The sequence below is a fragment of the Panthera tigris genome, chromosome A2 (genome assembly GCF_018350195.1).
Source record: "Panthera tigris isolate Pti1 chromosome A2, P.tigris_Pti1_mat1.1, whole genome shotgun sequence".
NCBI classification, from domain to species: domain Eukaryota; kingdom Metazoa; phylum Chordata; class Mammalia; order Carnivora; family Felidae; genus Panthera; species Panthera tigris.
This window is the reverse complement of record NC_056661.1, coordinates 162,506,268-162,527,915: the sequence shown is the minus strand read 5'-3', so window position 1 is coordinate 162,527,915 and position 21,648 is coordinate 162,506,268. Positions and strand designations below refer to the sequence as shown.

The following is a 21,648-nucleotide window of genomic DNA, read 5'->3' as shown; positions in this document are numbered from 1 at the left end:
AGTGTTGGCCTGATAGATTCAGGTAATTTTTGTAAATGTGACTGGTAATATTTTTCCAGTCCTGTTTGTCCCCAATCAAATATGCCCAGTGTGTAGCCACTTTCTCTGCTGCGTCCTGTGCCCCTAGGAGCCCTGAGCTACTTGCAGAGTCCCCGAAAGGTCTTGCTGACTTCATGCTTCCCTGTATGGTCATATGCTCCTGTTTCTGCCTACTTCTCTCTTGTCTTTTTTTATATCTGGTCAGGGTCTACTTTTCTTTTAAAACTGGATACTAGAATCATCTTCTCCAGACCTTTCTCAGTTCAGCCATTCTCAAATATGTGTCAGTGACCATGTGCTCACACAGTAGTCTCTATACTACCACTTAAATAACTTCTTGGAGGGCATAGGGTGTATCTTGATCACCTTTAGGTTCTCAGTATTTAGCGCATAGTAAGTACTTAGTGTATTGAATTGAAGCTAAGTCCTAATACTGATGATTCTATGTTTAAAAACCATAGAGGATGTTAGGATAGAAAAAGGAATGAGATCAGTCCTGTGTGTATAAATGCTTGGTCTGTGTCACACGGTTTCCTATCCATTTGGGAGGGTGGCAGGGGGTAGAGGTGCCTATTATCGGGGCTGATGATGCCTTACCGTATCCCAGGTAGGTAGCCTGTGCTGAGCGCCTGCCTGGAGATAACATTTAGTCACGTGGCAGGAAAACTTACTATCCCCATCTTACAAACGATGAAATCCATCTCCTTTGTAGTCCCACGGAAGGCAAAGTTGTCGTGGCAGTAGTTGGATAGACCCGCTCTCCCTCCATGCTGTCTGTTCCTTCACACATAAATTGCGGTTGGGAGAAGAGCAGCCTCCTGGTTGCTCTTCAGCCCTGGAGCCTTCCTGGAGAGTGTACGAGGTTGCTCTTCAGCCGGCATGAAGATCACGTGTCATCACTTAGCAGGAGTGTGGTCTAGGGGGGTTCAGCCCTTCTGTACCGTGGTTTCGTCACCTGGACACAGGAGGAATAATACTGTTCCCTACTTTGTAGGGTTAGCAGGGGATTAATGGAGATAAAACACACTGTGCTGGTAGTAAAAGGTGCATATCTTTGACCTGCCAATTCCATATTTAAGAACCTGGGATAAGGAAGATAAAATGCTAAAATATGCAAAGATGTAACCACCTGAATAGCTAATGTCCTGTCTCTACTAATAGAGAAAAAAAAAAAGAAAGAATTTAAGAGAAAGAAAATAAATTTAAATAATTATTTCTTTTTTTAATTTTTTTCATGTTTAGTTTTGTGAGAGAGAGAGAGAGAGAGAGAGAACAGCGGGGGAGGGACAGAAAGAGGGAGGCACAGAATCCAAAGCAGGCTGTAGGCTCTGAACTGTCAGCACAGAGCCTGATGTGGGGGCTTGAACTCAAGACGACGAGTTCATGACCTGAGCCGAAGTCAGATGCTCAACCAGCTAAGTCACCCAAGTGCCCCTTAAATAGTATCTATAAAGCTATACCTGAATGAGATTTTTGTGGGGGTTTTTTGCGGACATTAAAATTTATGCTATATAAGAATACCTAATGTCATGGGAAACAACATGTCAAGCCACTAAAATAAAAGAATGTGTGTCCATTGTGTTTTTAACACAATGTGTGTAGCCATAGGTAAAAGGTTGAACACAGATATGTTAAAATACTAACTTTTTATCTCAGGCAGACGTTTGGATGATTTTTAATCTTTTGTGCTCTCCTATAATTAGAAGTTTTCTTTGAAATGTAGTAATACCTGCTTCTAAGGGTAATTGTGAGGCTTAGAGATAATGTCTGCAAAGCACTTAAAGTGCGTGACCAATCCACACTTAATAAGCAACTATGTTATTAATGTCTTAAGAGCCAGTAAGAAATTCTTAGGTCCTTGCTGCTCAGAGTGCAGCCCTGGGGACCAGTAGCATTGCCCTTGTGAGCGATGCCACTTCTTACTCTCCAGCACAGACTTCCCAATCAGAATATGTTTTTAAATAAGATCCCACTTGATTCCTACGCATATGGATATGGAGAGACCCGATTCTAGGCCTGTGGTTCTTGAACCTTGACTATATCAGCATCCCCTAAAGAGCTTGTTGGAACACAGGGTGCTGGACCTCAGTCCCAGAGTTCCTGGTGCAGTGGGTCTGTGGTGGGACCGGGGAATCTGCATCTCTAACCAGCCCCAGCTGGCCCTCCTTTTCCTGCTCTGGGAACTACTCTTTGAGAACCATCGATCTCCCCCTGGGATGGGTAGTCTGAGTCTGCTTAGACCTTTTACCCTCTCTTTTTTGAGCGTAGAGTGATGTTTCCATTTTCAAGTGGTTGAAAATAAAAATCTAAAGAAGAGAACTGTTTTACAACAGGTGACCATTATACGAAATTTAAGTTCAGTTTCCATGAATTTAAAACGTTTTATTGGAACACGGCCATGCTTGTTCATTTCGGAGCGTTCTGTGGCTGCTCTGGAGTGCCCAGGCAGAAAGTTGACTGACTACAGCAGGCACTACATGGACTGCGGAGCCTGAAATGTTTACTGGTTGGCTCTTTGCAGAAAAACGTTGCCACGCATGCTCTAAGCCATTCGGAGTAAATCTGGAAACTAGAATTTTCAAACCCGCGAAGATTCCGTGCAGAATGCGTGAAAAGTCTAGCAACTGTAGTTGCCTATATAGCAAAGTATAGCTATGAAGTTTAGAAATAATGGCCCCTAAAAAAATCCCCACAGTTTTTTAGGTATTTTTAGGTATATAAAAGCCTCTTCAAGAACTGGTTTATTCTCACTTCTTAGCCATTAAGTAAAGACAAAAGAAGAAAAAAGGTTTATTTGCTATCATACAGGTCCTTTTTCACTGGCTGTAAGCATGTGGTAGTCACTAGTCAGTCGCATTAACGATCGGGAGCTGATTTGGATGACCAGCGTTGTTTGTTTTTACTGATCTGAGGCCAGCCGTTCGTCTCAGCCCGGGCGCACAGGCTCTGGAGCTTGTCCGTGGTTTCTGCAGACCTTGTGTTTCCCCCATCCCTAAGGGGAACCCAAAATAAGTCTCAGCCCACCCCGCAGAGGCCAGCACAACCGTGTGGCTAAGAGCGCGCCTTGCCCCAGAGCTGCCAGAGAGCAGGGACGGGGAGCCCCGGGCGGCGCCGGCACCCGTGGGGTCCGGCCGAGGAGGGATGCTGGCTCCGCAAGGGAAAGGAGCCACCCTTAAGCATCCCGCCTTTTCTTCAAGCTTTGCGGCTCGCCAGTGGCCATACTTGAGAATAACGTTTGAAAACGGGGATGGCATCTCAGAAAACAGACCATCTGATGCCACTGCCTTTCCTCAACTTTTAGTGCCCCTGTGAGGAGGAGGGTGTGTCCTAGGGTGGAACCGGGTTGGCGTGAACTGCTCAGTCGAACACGTGAATGTTGTACTTACCTCTTAACCTTTCCAATCACGTCAGCAAACTCTGGGGGCTCAGATGCAAGGTGGTTTTGGATGTGGCAGCAACCCCTTGCCAAAAACGGATGGAGGAAGTGAGACCAAGAAACCGCGAAGCAAACGGACTCAGAGGGTGGGGGAGAAGGCCGCACCGCGCTCGAAGAAAAGGCGGAAGGACGAAGAGGAGAAACGCGCCTTGTCCTCTGCCACCGACACCTTTACGCACCTGAAGCAGGTGAGTCGCTCGTAGCCACTTCTTGGGAAAATGTGAAGAAGTGAGGCATCACATGCGTGTTCAGCCCTGTGAAACTGAAACCTTATCACCGTATTTCCTAATTCAAGTAGTGACAGGGATAAGAGATGTGTCACCAAGGAGTCTAGTAGATTTCCTAGTTGGAAGCAAAAGCGCGTGCCCAAAAGTTACAGTGGAGATAGGTGGACTGGTAGCTGACGGTCCAGCTTTCCAAACTGTGTTCAGAAGCGGCCTCGGGACCAAGAACAACCATCTGTGTCACTTGTGACTCTGAACGCAAGGAAACGCGGCTGCTGGGCTCCCCTAGTGAACTCTATTCTTACACCTTTGTAGTTGTTACAGAAGGTGGGAGACAGCCACTACGAGTGCTCCTGGGGGCCCCCGGCCTCCCTTCACGCCCCGATTCTTGCCGAGCAGACATAAGGAATGTGCTTTTTTTGTCGGCTGCCTGGCAGTGTCCCTTTAAGGCAGATCAGAATAAAGCTCATTTTTAAATATATCTCAGAGATTCTGTGGTCTCTCTCACTTATTCTAACATTGTGATACTTGAAATTTAAAGTCTCATTTTTCTCAAGCCTTGTTTGACTAAGTTGCCTCGGGTCTTAGAAAAGTTGAGAAGCACTCTGTTTTGTTTACCGTGTACATTACTCTTCAATGTGTTTTTTAATAGCAGCTCTCTCTGCTCCCTCTAATGGAACCAATCATTGGAGTGAACTTTGCGCACTTTCTTCCTTATGGCAGTGGCCAATTTAATAGTGGGAACCGACTTCTAGGAACTTTTGGCAGTGCTACCCTTGAAGGGGTTTCGGATTACTATTCTCAGTTGATCTACAAGGTATGTTTCCTCGCCAAGGTCTTACCTTGCTTCCTCTTTGGATACCATATCAGAATTGGTAGAGCTTGTCTTGTTTTCCGGCTAATCTTCGAGTTTCATTTCAACTTTGGTTCAGCTAAAAGGTTAAAATTTCACTGGATGAAGAGTCTCTAACATAAACATTTGCAATTTTACGTAGGTAAGAGTTCAAATAGTGAAGAAATCCATTATGTGTTTCCACGGTAGAGAAAATATCTATTTTCCTATAACCTTTGTTAACTCTTAACGTGAATCCAAATTCATAGTAAACAGAATAAAAAAATGCAGTTAGCAATTTTCCCTGAAAAATGGAAAAAAATCTAAAAATGTATTTTGTCTAATAATTGAGGTACTAATTACAAGTAGACATTAATTCTTACACTACTAAAATATCTAACTCAAATTTATCTTTTGGTATTAATTATTTTAGCAACATTTTTATAGCCTCAGTAGACATTCTTTACTTCACATCTGACTTGTGTAAAATGATCTTTTTGCAGAAATATTTGAGAGTATCATCATTTTTCTGGAGGGCTTCTCTTCTTACTTTAGTATTAAAGTCATTCTCTTGTGACGCTCCGTTTATTATCATTGTTGGCCTTTCTCTTCAGTCAGAGCCTGTCCTCTTATAAATGCTTCTCTTCCAATGCAAGCTGTTCTCCAACACAACTTCATTACCTTCACGAAATCCCAGATCTTTGCGAGATTTGGAATTTCACCTTGCCCTTGATTTTCATAGTATTATTGGTAGATTCCAGCAATCCCTGAGAGACTGATCAATCAATCAACAAATGACAAATTGATGACAAATGCAAAGCAGAGAGAAGTGTTTGGAGGGAGATCCATTTGTTAATGATTTAGACATTTTAGAGTTATTGTGACGACTTTTGCTTCTTATAGAGGTTTTGGACAGTCAAGATGCTAATATTGAGGCTATGAGTTGTAATTAGAGGATTAAGACCACAAATTCTCAAGTTTGTTTTTTTGGTTTTTTTTGTTTTTTTTTAATAGAACTGGGGCGTATCTTAATGAAAATTGAATTAAAGGAATTTTTGAGAACTTTTTACAATTTATTGCTTGAATTTTAAAGCTGTCTTTCACTGGCTATAACAATGAAATTTAAAAAGGGATGTATAGAATAGAATAATGTAACTTTGCTTCTTAATTTCAAGGCTTGAGTACTCAAGCGGGGCAAAGTAAGCAAATAGATAATCTGTCCATACCGTCATGAGTATTTCTTCCACCACAAAACCTCCTGGCCTCGTACGTTTACTCTTTCTTCTTGCTGTGCGTTTAGGAATGAAGATCCATCTCGATAACATTCTGTAGCCTTGCTTCCATGTGCTAAAAATTCACAGAACTAAGTTTTAGCAAGGTCGTGGCATATCTGCTCTGTAGCATATAATTTAAAATTTTTTGGTCTTCTGCAGCAGAATAATTTAAGTAATCCTCCAACACCCCCTGCCTCTCTTCCTCCTACACCACCTCCTATGGCTTGTCAGAAGATGGCAAATGGTTTTGCGACAACTGAAGAACTTGCTGGAAGAGCTGGCGTATTAATGAGCCACGAAGGTATGACGCTTGGTCTGCACGTTGTGCGCCTTTGAGGAGTGTGCCTTTGCCGGCCGTGTGTGGTGAAATGGCAGTCGAGTCGTCGTGTTCCACCCATGTATCCGTTTGAACTGAACGTGTTTTTCCTTATGTGTGTTCGCTTTTCCAGTTACCAAAAGTCTAGGACCGAAAGCATTTCAGCTGCCCTTCAGACCACAAGACGACTTGTTAGCCAGAGCTATCGCTCAGGGCCCGAAGACCGTCGATGTGCCAGCCTCACTGCCGACACCGCCTCATAACAATCAGGAAGAATTAAGGTAGAGTTCCTGTCTTCTCACATACTCTTTAGTTACTTCATTTAAAAAAAAAAAAAAAAAAAAAAAAATATATATATATATATATATATATATATATATATATATATATATATATGTATGTATATATCTCTTTGGCATCATGTCTGTAGGGATAGCGTGTGACAACGTTTAAGGGGTAAAATTTGGTGAGAAATTTTCTCAAACATACTTTATGAAACGTTCTTACTATCGAATGTAATTAGTTTATGCATTGTTAAATTCCTAGATGGTGTAGGAAGTTCAACAAATAATCAAATAGACATTAAGGCAGTGGGAGTCTCCATGCAAAGTATTTCAGAGATCAGTGTCATTCACGGATGTTTGCGGCTGTCCAAAATAAAACAGCAGCAGTCACAGATATCAGAAACAGCTTTTGTGGAAGAGAAGTTAAGAACCGTCTTGTCCAGAGTTTTGTAACTTCTTTGTCTCAGTTTGGACCCGAGATTCTGTCTGGGGAGAATCTGCTTCCCTTAGTAGTTAACCCAACAAGTTAAATCTAAAAAGGTTCTTATGTACTTTGTCAATGATTCTCCCTTCCTTCCAAAATCTGGTAACTACCCTCTGTTGAGACATCATTCAGACTAAGTCCCTGCTTTATTAGTGCTAAAACTATGGACCAAAGAGGAGTAATAAGTCTTCCGGATTTAGAATCCTGGTCTCCTCGTTTTCTTCTGCATCTTACTGCTAGAAATTGCCAGATTTCCAGGGAGCAGTTGTGGGAGGCAGCTTCATAGGTGTGTATGTTTGCTGCCCTCGGGTGAGGGATCTGCTCCACTCCTGGATTTTGCAGGGACTCCGTCTGGAAGCCTCTCTCAGGTTTCCTCACAGTGCTCCTGCACACATCCTCCCTCCGCACGACAGCATCTCTCCTGGGGGACCAGTGGGAGACCCCAGATTTGGGAGGTATCCTACAGCATTAGCTTGAGGCTGCACTTGCCCTCTGACCTCAGTTGCGCTGGTTCACCTCTAGCTTCCTGGGCTTGACCGTTCTCTTCTTTTCACCATACTTGATCGGTTAAGAAAAGTAAAGGCTTATGACCACAGTGACCAAGTTTCCCCCATGTTCCCGCTCTGCACATCGGCACAGCGGGCTCTGCGGGTGTGCCTGTGGGGCGTGTGGCCTGGCTCTTTCCTTTCCCACGGCAGACTGCTCCCACAGTCTCCGGGATCTGGAACTTGGCAGAGGTAGGAGTATCCGTCCTTTCTCTGCCACGTTGTAACCTGAACGTTAAATCTTTTGTTGGCGGGTCTTGAAATACAGATTCTGGAGCTTCGGTCAGACGAAACCTACCGTTAAAGTTGAATGTATTTCTTGTATCTTTTTCCGGGAGATTTCTCGTTTGGCCCTGAACCTGTTCGTTGCCTTCTTACATTATTGCCTTTATCCGAAGGACTCTTACAGTCATGCTCACGGGTGGGGCTGGGTCGGTGCAGGAAGCCCCCACCTTCACCCCCCCGTGGTGGGTTTGCACATGTCGGCGTGTCGTGTTTGTCCTCCTCTCAGGATACAGGATCACGCTGGTGGTCGGGACACTCCTGACAGTTTCGTTCCGTCGTCCTCTCCCGAGAGTGTGGTTGGGATGGACGTGAGCAGATACCCAGATTTGTCGTCGGTCAAAGAGGAGCCCCCGGAGCCTGTGCCATCCCCCATCATCCCGATCCTTCCTAGCAGTACTGGCAAAGGTAGGGGAGTACTCAGCCGCGTTGTTCCTCCTCCAGTGTGGCAGTTGACTGATGTCCACCTTTGGGTTCTCAAGAGCATTAACACTCAACCCACCTTTCCTTCCTTCCTTCCTCCCTCCCTCCCTTCTTTCCCTCTCTCCCCTTTTCCTCCTTCCTTCCCCACCCCCCCCTTTAAGGTTTGGAATCTAGAAGGAATGACATCAAGACTGAGCCTGGCACTTTATTTTTCACACCGCCTTTTGGTTCCTCTCCAAACGGTCCCAGATCGGGTCTTATATCTGTGGCAATCACTCTGCATCCTACAGCTGCTGAGGTGAGGAGGAAGCAACTTTTTCACGTTGGAAACTCTGTCCCTGTCTTTAAAGGTGTGTCAGGTGGCTGACGACAAGACGTGTGCAGCAGGGTGATGAGGACAGAAGCTCAGAGTTAGGTGTAGGGTCAGTAGTCACCGTAGCCGTCTAGGCTGCTTCCGAGCGCCACGGCGGGCTCGCCGGAGCCAGGGCAGAACGAAGCTCGCGTTCTCGTGTTTTTATTAAAGCGTGTGCACTGGAGAGAGAAACCTTTTGATGAGCACACATATAAGATGAAGCAGCGAGAAGGCATTTTATCAACCACAGAGGTTTTGGCAGCTGCTGCTGTCGAATACTACTAAATTGCCGAGAATCTCTCTCTCTGTCTCTCAATTCTGTGAGGATGTTGGCAGCCACGCTGAGCCCAGTGATAGGCCGTGTTGGCCACCGACAGAACCTGGCGCTGATGTGACAGCGCCCATCCCCGTGGGCTGTCGCAGAGCCGGGCGGAGACCACGCCCAGGAAGTTTCTGCCCCGCTGTGAGAACTGACAGGGTCTATCTCGCTCCCTCCTGGTGGCGGCGTCCGTTCCGCCTGTCACATAGGAAGGCAGCCGGAAGGGGTCGGTGTTCGTGCAAATACTTAACGTTAGCTGGGATCCCCGTGTGAGGATTTCTCTTTAGACGAGCGTCCTTGGCATGCTGCTCCATTCAAACGACTTCTTCCCCGAGACCCTGAAGCCTGCGTACACGTGCTTGGGTTTGCTCGCACTTTACCACCGTACGCGTCCCGCGGCTGGCAGCCACGGAAGGATGCAGTTGGCCTCCGTGGCTCGCCGTTGCCCTCGGTGGGGGTGACGCAGCGTTCACGCCTCTGTTTCAGAACATTAGCAGCGTCGTGGCTGCGTTTTCCGACCTTCTCCACGTCCGAGTTCCTAACAGCTATGAGGTCAGTAATGGTCCAGATGTTCCATCCGTGGGTTTGGTCAGTAGCCACAGAGTAAACCCAGGCTTGGAGTGTCGACAGCATATATTTCTTCGTGGGCCTCCGCCAGGATCTGCAAACCCTCCCAGATCAGCCAGCTCTTACCGGCTGAAGCCGCCCAGCGTGCCGTTCCGTCCAGCGAGCGATGGTGAGCTGCTCTGCGTCCCGTTGACCTCGAATTCGCCCTTGAGTCCCGGGTTAAGCTGGTTCTCGTTAAAATCCCACTTTAGTTTTTAACAACTACCAGGTGGCATGTTGGTGTGTGCTCCTGGGTAAATTAACCGTCCGCGGGCGTTCTGTCGTCTGTGGCGTGCTGGCCTCGGCGCTCTGGGATGGACGTCCTGTCACGTCGTCCCCCAGGAGGTGCTGGCACGCCAGCTCCCCGAGCGCCCGCCGCACCGACCGCCGCTTCCCCTGTCGCACACGCGACTGGCGTCGGCAGCCTGTCCCCTCTTCCTTCCGCCCCCCGTGAGGCCTCCTCCCGTGGCCGTGCTGGCACCTGCCGGCTCCTCAGACCTGCCCAGCTCCCCTGCGCTGTCCCCCTTGCCCCCGGTCCCTCGGAATCTTGTCCGTCCCCGCCCCCACAACGTGGCAGCTTCCGCGCGGGCCTCCTCTGGGAACCCCGAGGGTGGTCTGTGTGGGGTCTTTGAACTCCCGGCCTCCACCTGCTTCTCTCACGCTCCCGTCCCCTGTTCTCCCTTTCTGCCTTCACACCCTGCATGAAGCTGTGCTCGAGCGTGCCCGGCCTGCATTCCCACATCTTTATCTGGGCCCTGGGACTCTGCTCACCCCTCTGCGACTTCCCACATCAAACTTAGCCGCCTACCTGTGCCTCTTCATCCTTCATAGAACATTTTTCATCGTCTTAACCCTCAGGCAAAAGTAGTACCTACCCACCTCCCCTACCCCCACCTCCCCTACCCCCACCTCACGCGTAGGGTGGATATTAACCCAGCATGGTGCATTGCTTTTCTCTCGTGCTCGCACGTTCGAGCGGTTCCCCAGCTGCTTGAGAGTACGTGTGCTCCTGTAATACGTGCCCTGTAACCGCGCGAAAAGGATGATAGAAGGGAAGTTAAGTGAGCCGCGTTGTGGGTTGGTACAGTGCAGTTTTACACCTTGTACCACATTGTGTTATTGGTCACCTGCGATCGCCAATGAAAGACTCCTGCATTTAGGTCTTTCTGGATATAAGGATTCCGGTATCGCAGAAGGCGCGGCCCTCAGACCACAGTGGTGCTGTCACTGTAAAGTGGTTATTCTTGGAGGCGGCGTGAGGAAATCTTTCAGAGATCTGGCCTTCGTGAACAAGGTACTTCAGCACTCCTTCTGACCCCACCACTCGCCTCCACCGAAAGGGTCCCACGTGCTGCTTTTTCGCTCCTGTGTCCGCACGAGTCCGCCTATGGGGGGGCTCCATGGGACCCACGTTCTGGGAAGTAGCCTCAGCGTGTGCCGTACATGCTTTAGGTTAAAACCAAATAGCTACCGTGGACTCTTCGGTTGGATACTATGAGAACAACGTATTTCTAAAAAGAGTGAATATGGATCATCCAGTTTATTTTCGTAAATTTATTTTCTCTTTGGCTAAATTTTTAGATGCCAGGTATTGGAGTGTGTTTCCTTGTTTTTCTACTTTTAGGACAGAGAGCTGTTTTCACTTTTAACGTAGCATAAAAACCAACAATGCACAGACCTTGTTTTTACGAAATTTTGATTTGTTGAGATCCTTACACATTTCTCTTTGCTTTTCAGGATTCCCGAGAAAGCTCCCACAGAGTCGAGAAGGACATTGTCTTCTGTAGTAATAACTGCTTCGTTCTTTATGCCTCATCCACACAAGCAAAAAACTCAGAAAGCAAGGTAAAATTAGGCTGGTGTCTGTTAGTGAACAAGGTATAGCGAGTGACTTCCGTGCTTTTGGGTTACGTTAGTGAATAGAACAGGTTCATAGCTCTCTGCGTGCAGGAAATCGAGGGAGATGTACTGTGGGTGGAGGCAGGGAGGCCTGTGCTGTTTCAGAGAAATCCCGCTTCCACGATGAGGGGAGTAGGCTTGAATTCTATCTTGAAAGTTCACAGTTGACTAAAACACTCCTAGTAATACAGCCTTTAGTTTTACTTATTTAATTAAAAATATCTTAATTGAATTACAACAATAATTACAACTCGTATTGATCTTACCCTGACGGGAAAGCCTGTTCATAAACACAATTTAAGTCTCCTCGTGTATTTTGGGGAGAAAGCATTGTGTTCACGTCGTGGTGGAAATGGTCTCCTTTACTTGCCTCTGTGTGACTGAAGTGTATCTGAGTGTATGGCTGATGCGGGGAACCGTCCTCAACCATTCATGCTGAAGGAAGCCTTCCCGTGAGGTGGTGCTGACAGCCCTTCCTGCAGATCACTGTTCTGTCTTTGCTGGAAGAAGGTTCTGGAGACTCTTATTTTTGTAACAGGCAGTAGTCTCCAGTATAATGAAATCAAGCTATATGTCAAATAGGTTTAGACTTGAAATTGAAATACGTCAAACTCTATAAGAAGAGGAGTTGGTTTTTTACCAGATAATTTTTTAATTTGGTGCGCTGTTCCTGCCTGCTTCTGGAGTTACGGGAGGTGCGTCTCTTCAGATACCTGGCTGGGGGCGGGGGGGGGGGGGGTGAGAAGAGGGGAGCCCAGAGGGTCGGGGGTGAGACCGTGTCCCCGGGGAAAAAGTCCTGGGGCGTCTCTCTGAGCTCACCTCTTCAGGCAGCGGGGTCGGAACCAGGCAGCCGTGGAGAAGAGTGACGTGTGATGTGAGGGCAGGGACTGCTGCCCCTTCGTTCACATCTGTGCCGATTAGTTCAACCTAAGGTTAGCAGTCAGGAAGTTCAGAGAGTGCGGAGAAGCTCAGAGAAGGTCACGTTCCCAAGTTCTTGTTTGGTTTAACAAAAGACACTGCTCCATTGTACGAATTAGCTAGCCCCTCTTCAGCGTGGAATTTTCTGGGTCTCTCCTGGGTAGACAGGAGTGTCGGGAAGGTGTAGGAGCAGAATGTTCTCCAGAGATAACGGCTTTGTCCAGCAGGCCAGGGGAGGGACCCCCAGCACTGTCCTGCCCTCATCAACGCCCTCGGGGTTGGGCGGCCGCTTCTGCTGTGCGCGAACCCCTCACGCTCGCTCAGGGAGCCTTTCCCTGCCCCCCGGGCCCAGGCCCCGTGAAAGGCTTCTTGCTCTAGAGCTGCTCTTGTTTCCTGCGCAGGAATCCGCCCCTCCGTTGCCACAGTCGCCTGTAAGAGAGACGCCTTCCAAAGCGTTTCACCAGTACAGTAACAACATCTCCACCTTGGACGTGCACTGCCTCCCGCAGCTCCAGGAAGAAGCTTCTCCCCCCGCGTCACCCCCCATCACTTTCCCTCCGGCGTTTGAAGCAGCCAAAGTAGAGGCCAAGCCAGATGAGCTTAAGGTGACAGTCAAGTTAAAGCCTCGGCTAAGAACTGTCCACGGGGGGTTTGAAGATTGTAGGCCGATTAATAAAAAGTGGAGAGGGATGAAATGGAAGAAGTGGAGCATCCACATCGTAATCCCCAAGGGGACATTCAAACCCCCTTGTGAGGATGAAATCGACGAGTTTCTGAAGAAGCTGGGCACGTCCCTTAAGCCTGACCCCGTGCCCAAAGACTATCGGAAGTGTTGCTTTTGCCACGAAGAGGGTGATGGACTGACCGACGGACCGGCGAGACTGCTCAACCTTGACTTGGACGTGTGGGTCCACCTGAACTGTGCGCTGTGGTCCACGGAGGTCTATGAGACCCAGGCCGGGGCCTTGATAAACGTGGAGCTGGCACTGAGGAGGGGCCTGCAGATGAAGTGCGTCTTCTGCCATAAAATGGGCGCCACCAGCGGATGCCACAGATTTCGGTGCGCCAACATTTACCACTTCACTTGCGCCATTAAAGCACAATGCATGTTTTTTAAGGATAAAACGATGCTGTGTCCCGTGCACAAACCAAAGGGAATTCACGAGCAGGAGCTGAGTTACTTCGCGGTCTTCAGACGGGTCTACGTTCAACGCGACGAGGTGCGACAGATCGCTAGCATCGTGCAGCGCGGAGAGCGGGACCACACGTTCCGCGTCGGAAGCCTCATCTTCCACACGATCGGCCAGCTGCTCCCACAGCAGATGCAGGCGTTCCATTCCCCCAAGGCGCTCTTCCCCGTGGGCTACGAGGCCAGCCGCTTGTACTGGAGCACCCGCTACGCCAACAGGCGCTGCCGCTACCTGTGCTCCATCGAGGAGAAGGAGGGGCGCCCGGTGTTCGTCATCCGAATCGTGGAGCAAGGCCACGAAGACCTGGTCCTGAGCGACTCCTCCCCTAAAGGTAACGTCGCGCTCGTGTGCCCTGCAGAGACGGGTCGCGCCCGGGTTCCCGTGTGCCGTCTCGTGCTTGCCTCAGACCTTCCCAGCACAGGTGTGGGGTTTTCACGGACACGTGCAAATCTTCGCTTCTTTGAGGTATTGCACCTGCTGTCCTCGCCGCGCCACTTTCCCGGCGCTTGCCGGACCTACTCAAAATCAGAGTATGTGTTTGAACACACAGTCAATTGATAAACCGGTGATTTGTACGTGGAGATTGCCTGTTGTTTGCACTGGGCCTTCCGGGTCAGAGGGCGGGAGCCATATTCAAAGCGTCTTCTGTACGTTGCCGTGTATGAGTAGCGTCAGACGTTAAACATATTAGCAGCGAGTAATTAGACGCTTAATTTTGACCATAGCGTGAAACCTAAGCGGTCATTTTATTGATGCAGAAAGTACTGGGAATTGCTTTTTTTTTTCCCAGCGATTTTTATAAAAATGTATGAAAATGCCCTGAAGATAATTCTAGTGGAAATACCAATTTCCTATTCTAATTTAAATCTGAGAAAAAAGAAATGTATTTCTATACACTGCTAATTGGACTAATCATTTAAAAATTTAAAGTCATGTGTCTAGTATGAAGATGAATGAACTTCTTGCATGAATTTGTTACATTAAACTTTCTTTCCACTTCCACTGTTTAAGTTCCTAAATGTGACGCATTCTTCCCCCCAAAATTTCCTAAAGTCTTTGACATAAACTGCCCCCTGACCAGCGGATAATACCAGGTTCGTCGGGTCACTGCCTCCAAGGCCTTACGTGGAAACTGGGACATCTTGGAGGCTCAGTCTTCATTTTGCTCCGGTTTTCGACTTTATCCGGTTTTCCTCTCTGTTGAGCGGAGAGCAAGTTTGTTGTAAACTTTTGTTTTTGTTTGTTTTGGCCACATGTAGGTGTTTGGGATAAAATTTTGGAGCCCGTGGCGTGTGTGAGAAAACAGTCTGAAATGCTCCAGCTCTTTCCAGCATATTTAAAGGGAGAAGACCTGTTTGGCCTAACGGTGTCCGCGGTGGTGCGGATCGCGGAGTCCGTGAGTATCTCGGGCGAGATGGGGCGTCAGATCACCTTTCTGGTTGCGCGTGGTGTTCCTTGGGGGGGGGACCGTTTTAACACGAGCCGTCACAGTCCTGATACTTTGAGGTCGTGCTCTGCCTGTGCATTCACTCCCGCCTCTATTCGTGTCTCTTGAGGCACCCACGACGCATCGGAAAACCTCAGTGAATGTTCGTGGTCACTCCGCGAGGTGGCTCACAAGTTTCAGGGTCTCTTCAAGGGCACGGGCAAGGCAGGGGCAAGGACGGAGCGTTGTTTTGTATTCAGGCAGTGCTGGGTGGGGGAGGGGACCCTCGTCCCCTCTGCTTCCTCGCGTTTCCCTGCACTTAACAATGTTGGTGTGTCCAGTCCCCGACACCGGGGTGCTGGTGGCCACGTTCCTGCCCCATGCCAGGGCCAGTCACCAGAGGGCAGTTGGATTGCAGGAGTACCAGGCCGTCTCTGACATATCTTTGCAATCTTTTAGGATTATAAGCCTGTTTGCCAGTGAGTCTACCCAATGCTTTTGGGAAACTGCATGATTATAAGGCAGTATTTTGAATAAGAAAAAATCATCGATGTTCGTGGGTTTTATTTTGGTTGCAGTTTTGGTTTTTTGGAGAAGCAGAGGACACCCCAAAAGCCGCTGAGTTATATGCCCACTTTCTTCAGTAGAAGCAAGGGCTCTAAACGATACATGGGTTTCAGGTCTGTAGAGAAGTATGTTCACAAGTAATAAATTCTAGAAAAGACTTTTACCATAAAATTGTTTTACAAGTAAATTTCTTAGGGTACCACCTACATTCTCAGGGAATTGAGTGTGATAACTCGTGGAAGAAATCAAGAAAGTAGACCTTACAAAATGTTGTTTAACTGTATTTACTTTTAAAACTCCAAACGAAGATCTAAAAGTTGAAAGAACGAAGTCGTGAAGTAGTCCGCTCCCCACGCGTGGGCCGGAATAGTCAGATCCAAAAACCGGGCACGTGTGTTGGCTGGCGTGTGGTTGTTCCGTGGGTTAATACTGGTCTTCAGGGAGCGTTCGCCAGGGTTTACTAAGGTCTGAAATGTGTGTGGTAACAACGAAACGCATCCAAGTGCAGGCTGCTGCGTTAACACCAGCTAGAGGACCGTTTTGCGAACCGGGAGTATGTCGACCAGTTATTTCCGCAGAAGTTCAAGCTGAGCCGTCCTTGGGCCAGCTCGCCGTGGCCTGCGGTCTCGATCAGTAAACGAACCCTCCGTCTGTTCTGCTCCTTTTCAGCTGCCTGGGGTTGAGGCGTGTGAAAACTACACCTTCCGCTACGGCCGCAACCCTCTCATGGAGCTTCCTCTTGCCGTTAACCCCACAGGCTGCGCCCGATCGGAACCTAAAATGAGTGCCCATGTCAAGAGGTTTGTGTTAAGGTATTTTCTTTTAACTTCACATAGTACAGCCCAGGGTTTCTAGGCGCATTAGTGGTCTCTGTGCTTGACTTGTCTGCTGCTTACAAACCCTGCTGTCTCTGGCTGTGTCTGTGCCGACCGCATCAGAGAACCCGCCGTGTGGCTCTGCTAGGCGGCTTTCCGTGTGCGTTCTCGTCAGTAAGAACTTGAACCGACGGGCTTGGCGTCATTCGGAGATGTCTTCAGTTCTCCTTTTATTTCTTCCTGCTGACGTGCCGCTGCGTGCAGACCTCACACCCTGAACAGCACCAGCACCTCCAAGTCCTTTCAGAGCACGGTCACCGGCGAGCTGAACGCGCCCTACAGTAAGCAGTTTGTGCACTCTAAGTCCTCGCAGTACCGGAAGATGAAGACCGAGTGGAAGTCCAACGTGTACCTGGCCCGGTCCCGCATCCAGGTGAGGGCGTCGTGTGCCGTCGGGGCGGGAGGGAGGACGCGGGTCCCGCGGCTGCGGGAGTGGGACCGCATCGCCACCACCCCGTCGGATCTCGTCGGTCGGTAACACGGGGGACTCCGTGTGTCTCCTGGAGCACGATGCCCTCCCCGCCCCCGCCCCCCGAAAGGAAGGGCCCCTGGGATCCTCGCCTGTGCGTCTCCATGAAAGCTCGCGGGAGGCAGGAGGCAGGTGGCGCTGTGCTTTGCACGTACGGATTCGTGGAGAGTTCACCAGGGCTACTGGGTACTCAGGAGAGATACAGATGAGTGTTTTCAAAAGGTGCTCCAGGTCGGGGACTTCTCTTTCGGAAGCCTCTTGGCAGGAAAGCCCGCGCGTGTGCTGGTGCGTACATTGTCGCATCCCCTCCGGAGAGAGCCGTCTGTAGGCCGAGCGTGTGAGTTGACATCTCTGGCCCATCCTTCCTGAGCTGCCTGCTCGGTGTCTCCCTCCCGAAGCTCCCGTTGCCCTAGAGCCGATCATGTGCACGCCGTCCTCGTGCGCGCGGCTCGTGCGCCTTGGCCGCGGTAGGCCCGGGTCCAGAGCGTCGTCCGCTTTCGTTGCCTGTCCCCCCAGAAGAGCTCCCTCAGGTCCACTCTCTGGCTGTCACCCTGCTGTCACCTGCCACCCCGTCCCACCCACACCCAGCGTGAGCTCCTCAAAATAGAAATCTGACCTGTATTGCGCCGTGTAGACTCAGTGGGGTTCTTGTTCCTTTGTTGGAACCTTTTTCCTCCTCTCGGGAAGATTTTAGGATCTTGTTGTTGTTCTTGGTATTTGGACATTTTACAAAAAATGTGGTTAGGTTTGGGTCATTTTTTTAAAACATTATTGCTGTTTTTCTTACCAGACCCTTTTTGACCTGGAACGTGTGGCCTTCAGTCTGGAAGTGTTTCTTCATTAATTCTTTCGCAAGTTCCTGTGTTTCTTTCTGTTTGAACCTGTAGACGAGTACTGGACCCACGAGATCCAAGATCTCGCAGTGGGGACCCCAGACTAGCAGCGTCACCTGAGACCTCCGAGACCTGACAGTCTGGCGCCCGAGGTGGGGCCCCGGGTGATCAGTGCGAGCAAAGGCAGTCGAGGACTTCTGTCTCCACCAACCCTCCTCCTGCCCCCTCCGGTTTTGGTTCCCTCGTCCTTGTTCTGTGACTTCCACTTTATCTACTGATCCTTCTTTTGTGTTGAAATTTTGTGCCTGAGAGCTCTTTCTGCTCTTGATGATACTTGGTTTTCTATTCGATACTTGGTTTTCAAATTACAGATACGCCGTCTTTCCTTCCTGCTGTTGCCTCAAGAGCAGAGCGCCTCTAACTCCTGGGGAACCCAGTGGTCCACTCCCGGCGGTGTGTCCTTTCCATTTGAAACGTTCCCCAGGAGCCCACCCACTCTTACCATTCCTCATGGTCGGTCTTACCCCCTCACTGTCGTTTCAGTGATTTCTTACCCCGGTGTTGAGTCTGCACCACGTACTGTCCTAAGAGTGCAGAAACATCCGGGCACAGATGTGCCAGTGGGGTCATTCAGCTACGCTTTCTGCAGCATCGTTGACGCGCCAGTCCTCCGAGGAACTTCTAGGGTGGCTGAGGGAGTGGTGTTTCATTCTAATGGCTGTGAGGTTCCATGATGCCCTTGAGCTGTAACTAATTCAACCGTCCCACAGCCGATAAACGTTTGCTTTGCTTATGGTTTTCCCCAAAACAGCAGTGCCACCAATCTCTCGTACCGAATACCCCCACATATCGATAGATTCACTTCTTTGGAGAATATTCCCAAAAGTGAGAGGACTGTGTAAAAGCATACGTACTTTTCGTCTTAGGTTTTCTGAAAAGGCTGCAAATGCACATTTCTTCCAGTGCCCGGAAGACGGTCTCTCTTCTTCTCTTCCCACCTGTAGTGCCACTGTCTTCTTCCATTTCTGCCAGCCTGATACCCCTTCCTTAGCTGCTGTTTCCAGCTGATGAATGAGCAAGCAGCTTTTCACGTTCGCCATTTGGATTTGCTCTTTTATAAATTACATACCCCTGCGTTTCCCGGTCCTTAAGAACTTGTGCTAACAGAGGAATTGCCCTATAAAACATCCTTTGCCTATTAGAAAATGTGGTTTCTTTCTTCTTTAGAAACGTTTTAATTTTGAGGGGCAACTGGGTGGCTCAGTCAGTTGAGTGTCCGACTCTTGATTTCAGCTCAGGTCGTGATCTCACGGTTCATAAGTTTGAGCCCTGTGTCGGGCTCTGTGTTGACAGCATGCAGCCTGCTTGGGTTCTCTGTCTGTCTCTCTCTCTGTCTCTCTCTCTGTCTCTCTCTCTCTCTCTCTCTCCCCCTCTCTCTCTCTCCCCCCCCCCCCGCCCTCCCCCACTTGCTCTCTGTCTCTCAAAAGTAAAGTTTAAAAAAGGTTGTAATTTTCACATAGTCAAATGTATATCCTTTTCTGTAGCTTCTAGTCTTGGTGAAGACAGTGGACTATGTTGTATATGTGGCTCTTAGGTGTCTGTAGTTCAGAGATGTTTTACGTTTAAGACAATTTTATTTTCTTCCGTTGAATAACGAGTTGAAGCACCATTTGGTAAGTAATCCTCCCACATTACTCTGATCATCATACCACCATACTGCTGACAACTGTCATGCATTCAGCTTTCACATATGCACGGACCTACTGGGGATTCTCTGTTCTTTTTCATTGATCTCCCTGACCTTTTTTTTTTTCTCCTTAAGTTTATTTAATATTTATTTGTTTTTGAGAGAGAGAGACACACACAGAATCCACAGTAGGCTCCAGGCTCTGAGCTGTCAGCACAGAGCCTGATGCGGGACTCAAACTTAGGAACCACGGGATCATGACCCGAGCCGAAGTCAGACGCTTAACCGAGCCCCCCCCCCAGGTGCCCCTCCCTGTCCGCTCTCAAGTGAAATTATATTGATCTCTATACATGTTACTTTTTGTGTTCTGGTTCATTCACCTCAGACCTGGAATTGAACAGATAAATTGTGTAATTTTTTTTTTTTTCACCAAAAGAGAATTCACACACCAAAGTGTCTAAGGTGCCTGGTACTGTGTGCCCCACTGTGGCCGCTGGATGTCGCTGCACCTGGGGACCCTCCCAGTTAGCACATGCTCTTTCCCTACTCTGTTACTGCTGTCTTCCGGCCAGTTTGAGCAGAGAAGGCAGACACATCGGGACAGGAAAATGTCAAATGTCCATAGAAATTGTCTGTATTTCTTTCAGTGTGTTATTTTTCCAGAATTTGTAATGCTGAAACCCTAAAACCGTGCATAATGGAATGTGATTTATTAGGCCCCTGGCACAGACACTCTGAACTGCCAAACGAGAGACCTGTTTCAGTGTTTTTAGCCAGTTCAGACTCCTGTACATTTCTCAGGACTCAAAACTTGAGGGGAGAAGATTCCCTTTTGGAAGAACTTTGTCTTTCCAACTTTCCTCCTTTTCCTGCTTCCCCTTCTGCCCTGGCTCCCAGGAACTCCTCGCCAGATCTGAAACCTGACTGCAGTATTAATAACCCCTGTGGTTAGTCCTGTTTCTGATTTGTTAAGTTTACTGTCCTGCCGTGCCCTTTTGGAAATGGCAACGGGAGAAAGCGAATTCCAGAAGCCGTTCGCGTGTTTAGTTGGTGGGATCTCAGCACGAATTACACGCAAGATAAGACGTCGGGCAGACCGTGGGCAGCCAGCGGTGCTAGTCTGTAAATATGTCTTAAGAATTTCGTGTGACGGGGCGCCTGGGTGGCTCAGTCGGTCAAGTGTCCAACTTTGGCCCGGGTCACGATCTCACCGCTGGTGAGTTCCGGCTCTGTGCTGACAGCTCGGAGCCTGGAGCCTGCTTCGGATTCTGGGTCTCCCTCTCTCTGTCTGCCCCTTCCCCCGCTCACACTCGTGTCTCTCTCTCTCTCTCTCTCAAAAACTAAAAATAAAACATTAAAAAAAAAAGAATTTCGTGTGAGGACACGAGACTGAGACAGGTAGTTGTGGCATTAAGTGGCAAGATTGTTTCATATGGAAGTATGTGTGTTCACTAGAAAAGAGTGCTTGAGTTCAGGCGAAGTCTTTAGCACTGCACTTAGGACGTGGTCTTTGTAGGAAAGGAAATGATCCGTTTGTTGTCCAGGAAGTTGAAGTGGTAACTGAGGTACGTGTACATACCTTTTCTTTTCCTTTTCTGCCTTTTGCAGGGGCTGGGCCTGTATGCTGCCAGAGACATCGAGAAGCACACCATGGTCATCGAGTACATCGGGACTATCATTCGAAATGAAGTCGCCAACAGAAAGGAGAAGCTGTACGAGTCTCAGGTAAGTGACATCCTCTTCCCTGTCCCCGTGCTAAAAGCTGGAGACGGGGCCTAATCTGTCCTGCTACGTTCACTCTGGACCACAAGGCACATCTGGACGTCCTTGTGTTTGCCTTGTTTTTTTTCTGTCAGTCTTCCCTTACTCAGTTGGTGGTACTGTTTGCGTAGATAGACCTGTAGGTTAGTGAACCTGGTGTTGCCTCACGATCGCCGACGCACGTTCACAGCACGTAAACCAATGTCAGCTGACCGGCTGTGTGAACGCACAGTGAGTGCGATCGGCCGCGCTTCTCTTCCCCCCCGACTCCGTCTCCCTGCTGTGACCGTGCACGTGGAGAAGTTTCTGACTTTTCTCTTGCAGAACCGCGGCGTGTACATGTTCCGCATGGATAGTGACCACGTGATCGACGCGACGCTCACCGGAGGGCCTGCCAGGTGAGGCGAGGAGTCTGGTCCGGGAGGTTGGGCTCCCTGGGCCCCTATGCTCATGACAGCCCCCGCGATGAAGCATTCAGGGCAGATAAGTCCAGGCAAGAATTTTGATCTAAAGTTGTCTGATTGGTCTGTTCTATTGAAGGGCAGGTAGAACTGTATTAGGGACCAGTTTTCCGTAAGAACTGAAAGTGTTTGAAGCTGCCTCCAGC

The 21,648-nt window shown here is 48.9% G+C and overlaps 1 protein-coding gene across 23 annotated transcripts in view; it reads left to right on the top strand.

Moving 5' to 3' along the window:
* KMT2C (lysine methyltransferase 2C) overlaps positions 1–21,648 on the top strand; it is a 279,835-nt gene that overhangs the window by 254,428 nt on the left and 3,759 nt on the right. For 15 of the 23 annotated variants that reach the window (XM_042975898.1, XM_042975893.1, XM_042975846.1 and 12 more), the window contains 15 exons: positions 3,451–3,663; positions 4,352–4,516; positions 5,965–6,106; positions 6,255–6,402; positions 7,946–8,124; positions 8,301–8,437; positions 9,297–9,546; positions 10,577–10,710; positions 11,154–11,261; positions 12,635–13,754; positions 14,683–14,819; positions 16,086–16,228; positions 16,496–16,664; positions 20,889–21,005; positions 21,366–21,439. In XM_042975898.1, the coding sequence (XP_042831832.1) occupies positions 3,451–3,663; positions 4,352–4,516; positions 5,965–6,106; positions 6,255–6,402; positions 7,946–8,124; positions 8,301–8,437; positions 9,297–9,546; positions 10,577–10,710; positions 11,154–11,261; positions 12,635–13,754; positions 14,683–14,819; positions 16,086–16,228; positions 16,496–16,664; positions 20,889–21,005; positions 21,366–21,439 (3,236 nt within the window). The remainder of the gene's footprint in view (positions 1–3,450; positions 3,664–4,351; positions 4,517–5,964; positions 6,107–6,254; positions 6,403–7,945; positions 8,125–8,300; positions 8,438–9,296; positions 9,547–10,576; positions 10,711–11,153; positions 11,262–12,634; positions 13,755–14,682; positions 14,820–16,085; positions 16,229–16,495; positions 16,665–20,888; positions 21,006–21,365; positions 21,440–21,648) is intronic. The other 8 variants (XM_042975990.1, XM_042975956.1, XM_042975943.1 and 5 more) reach the window with 5 other exon arrangements.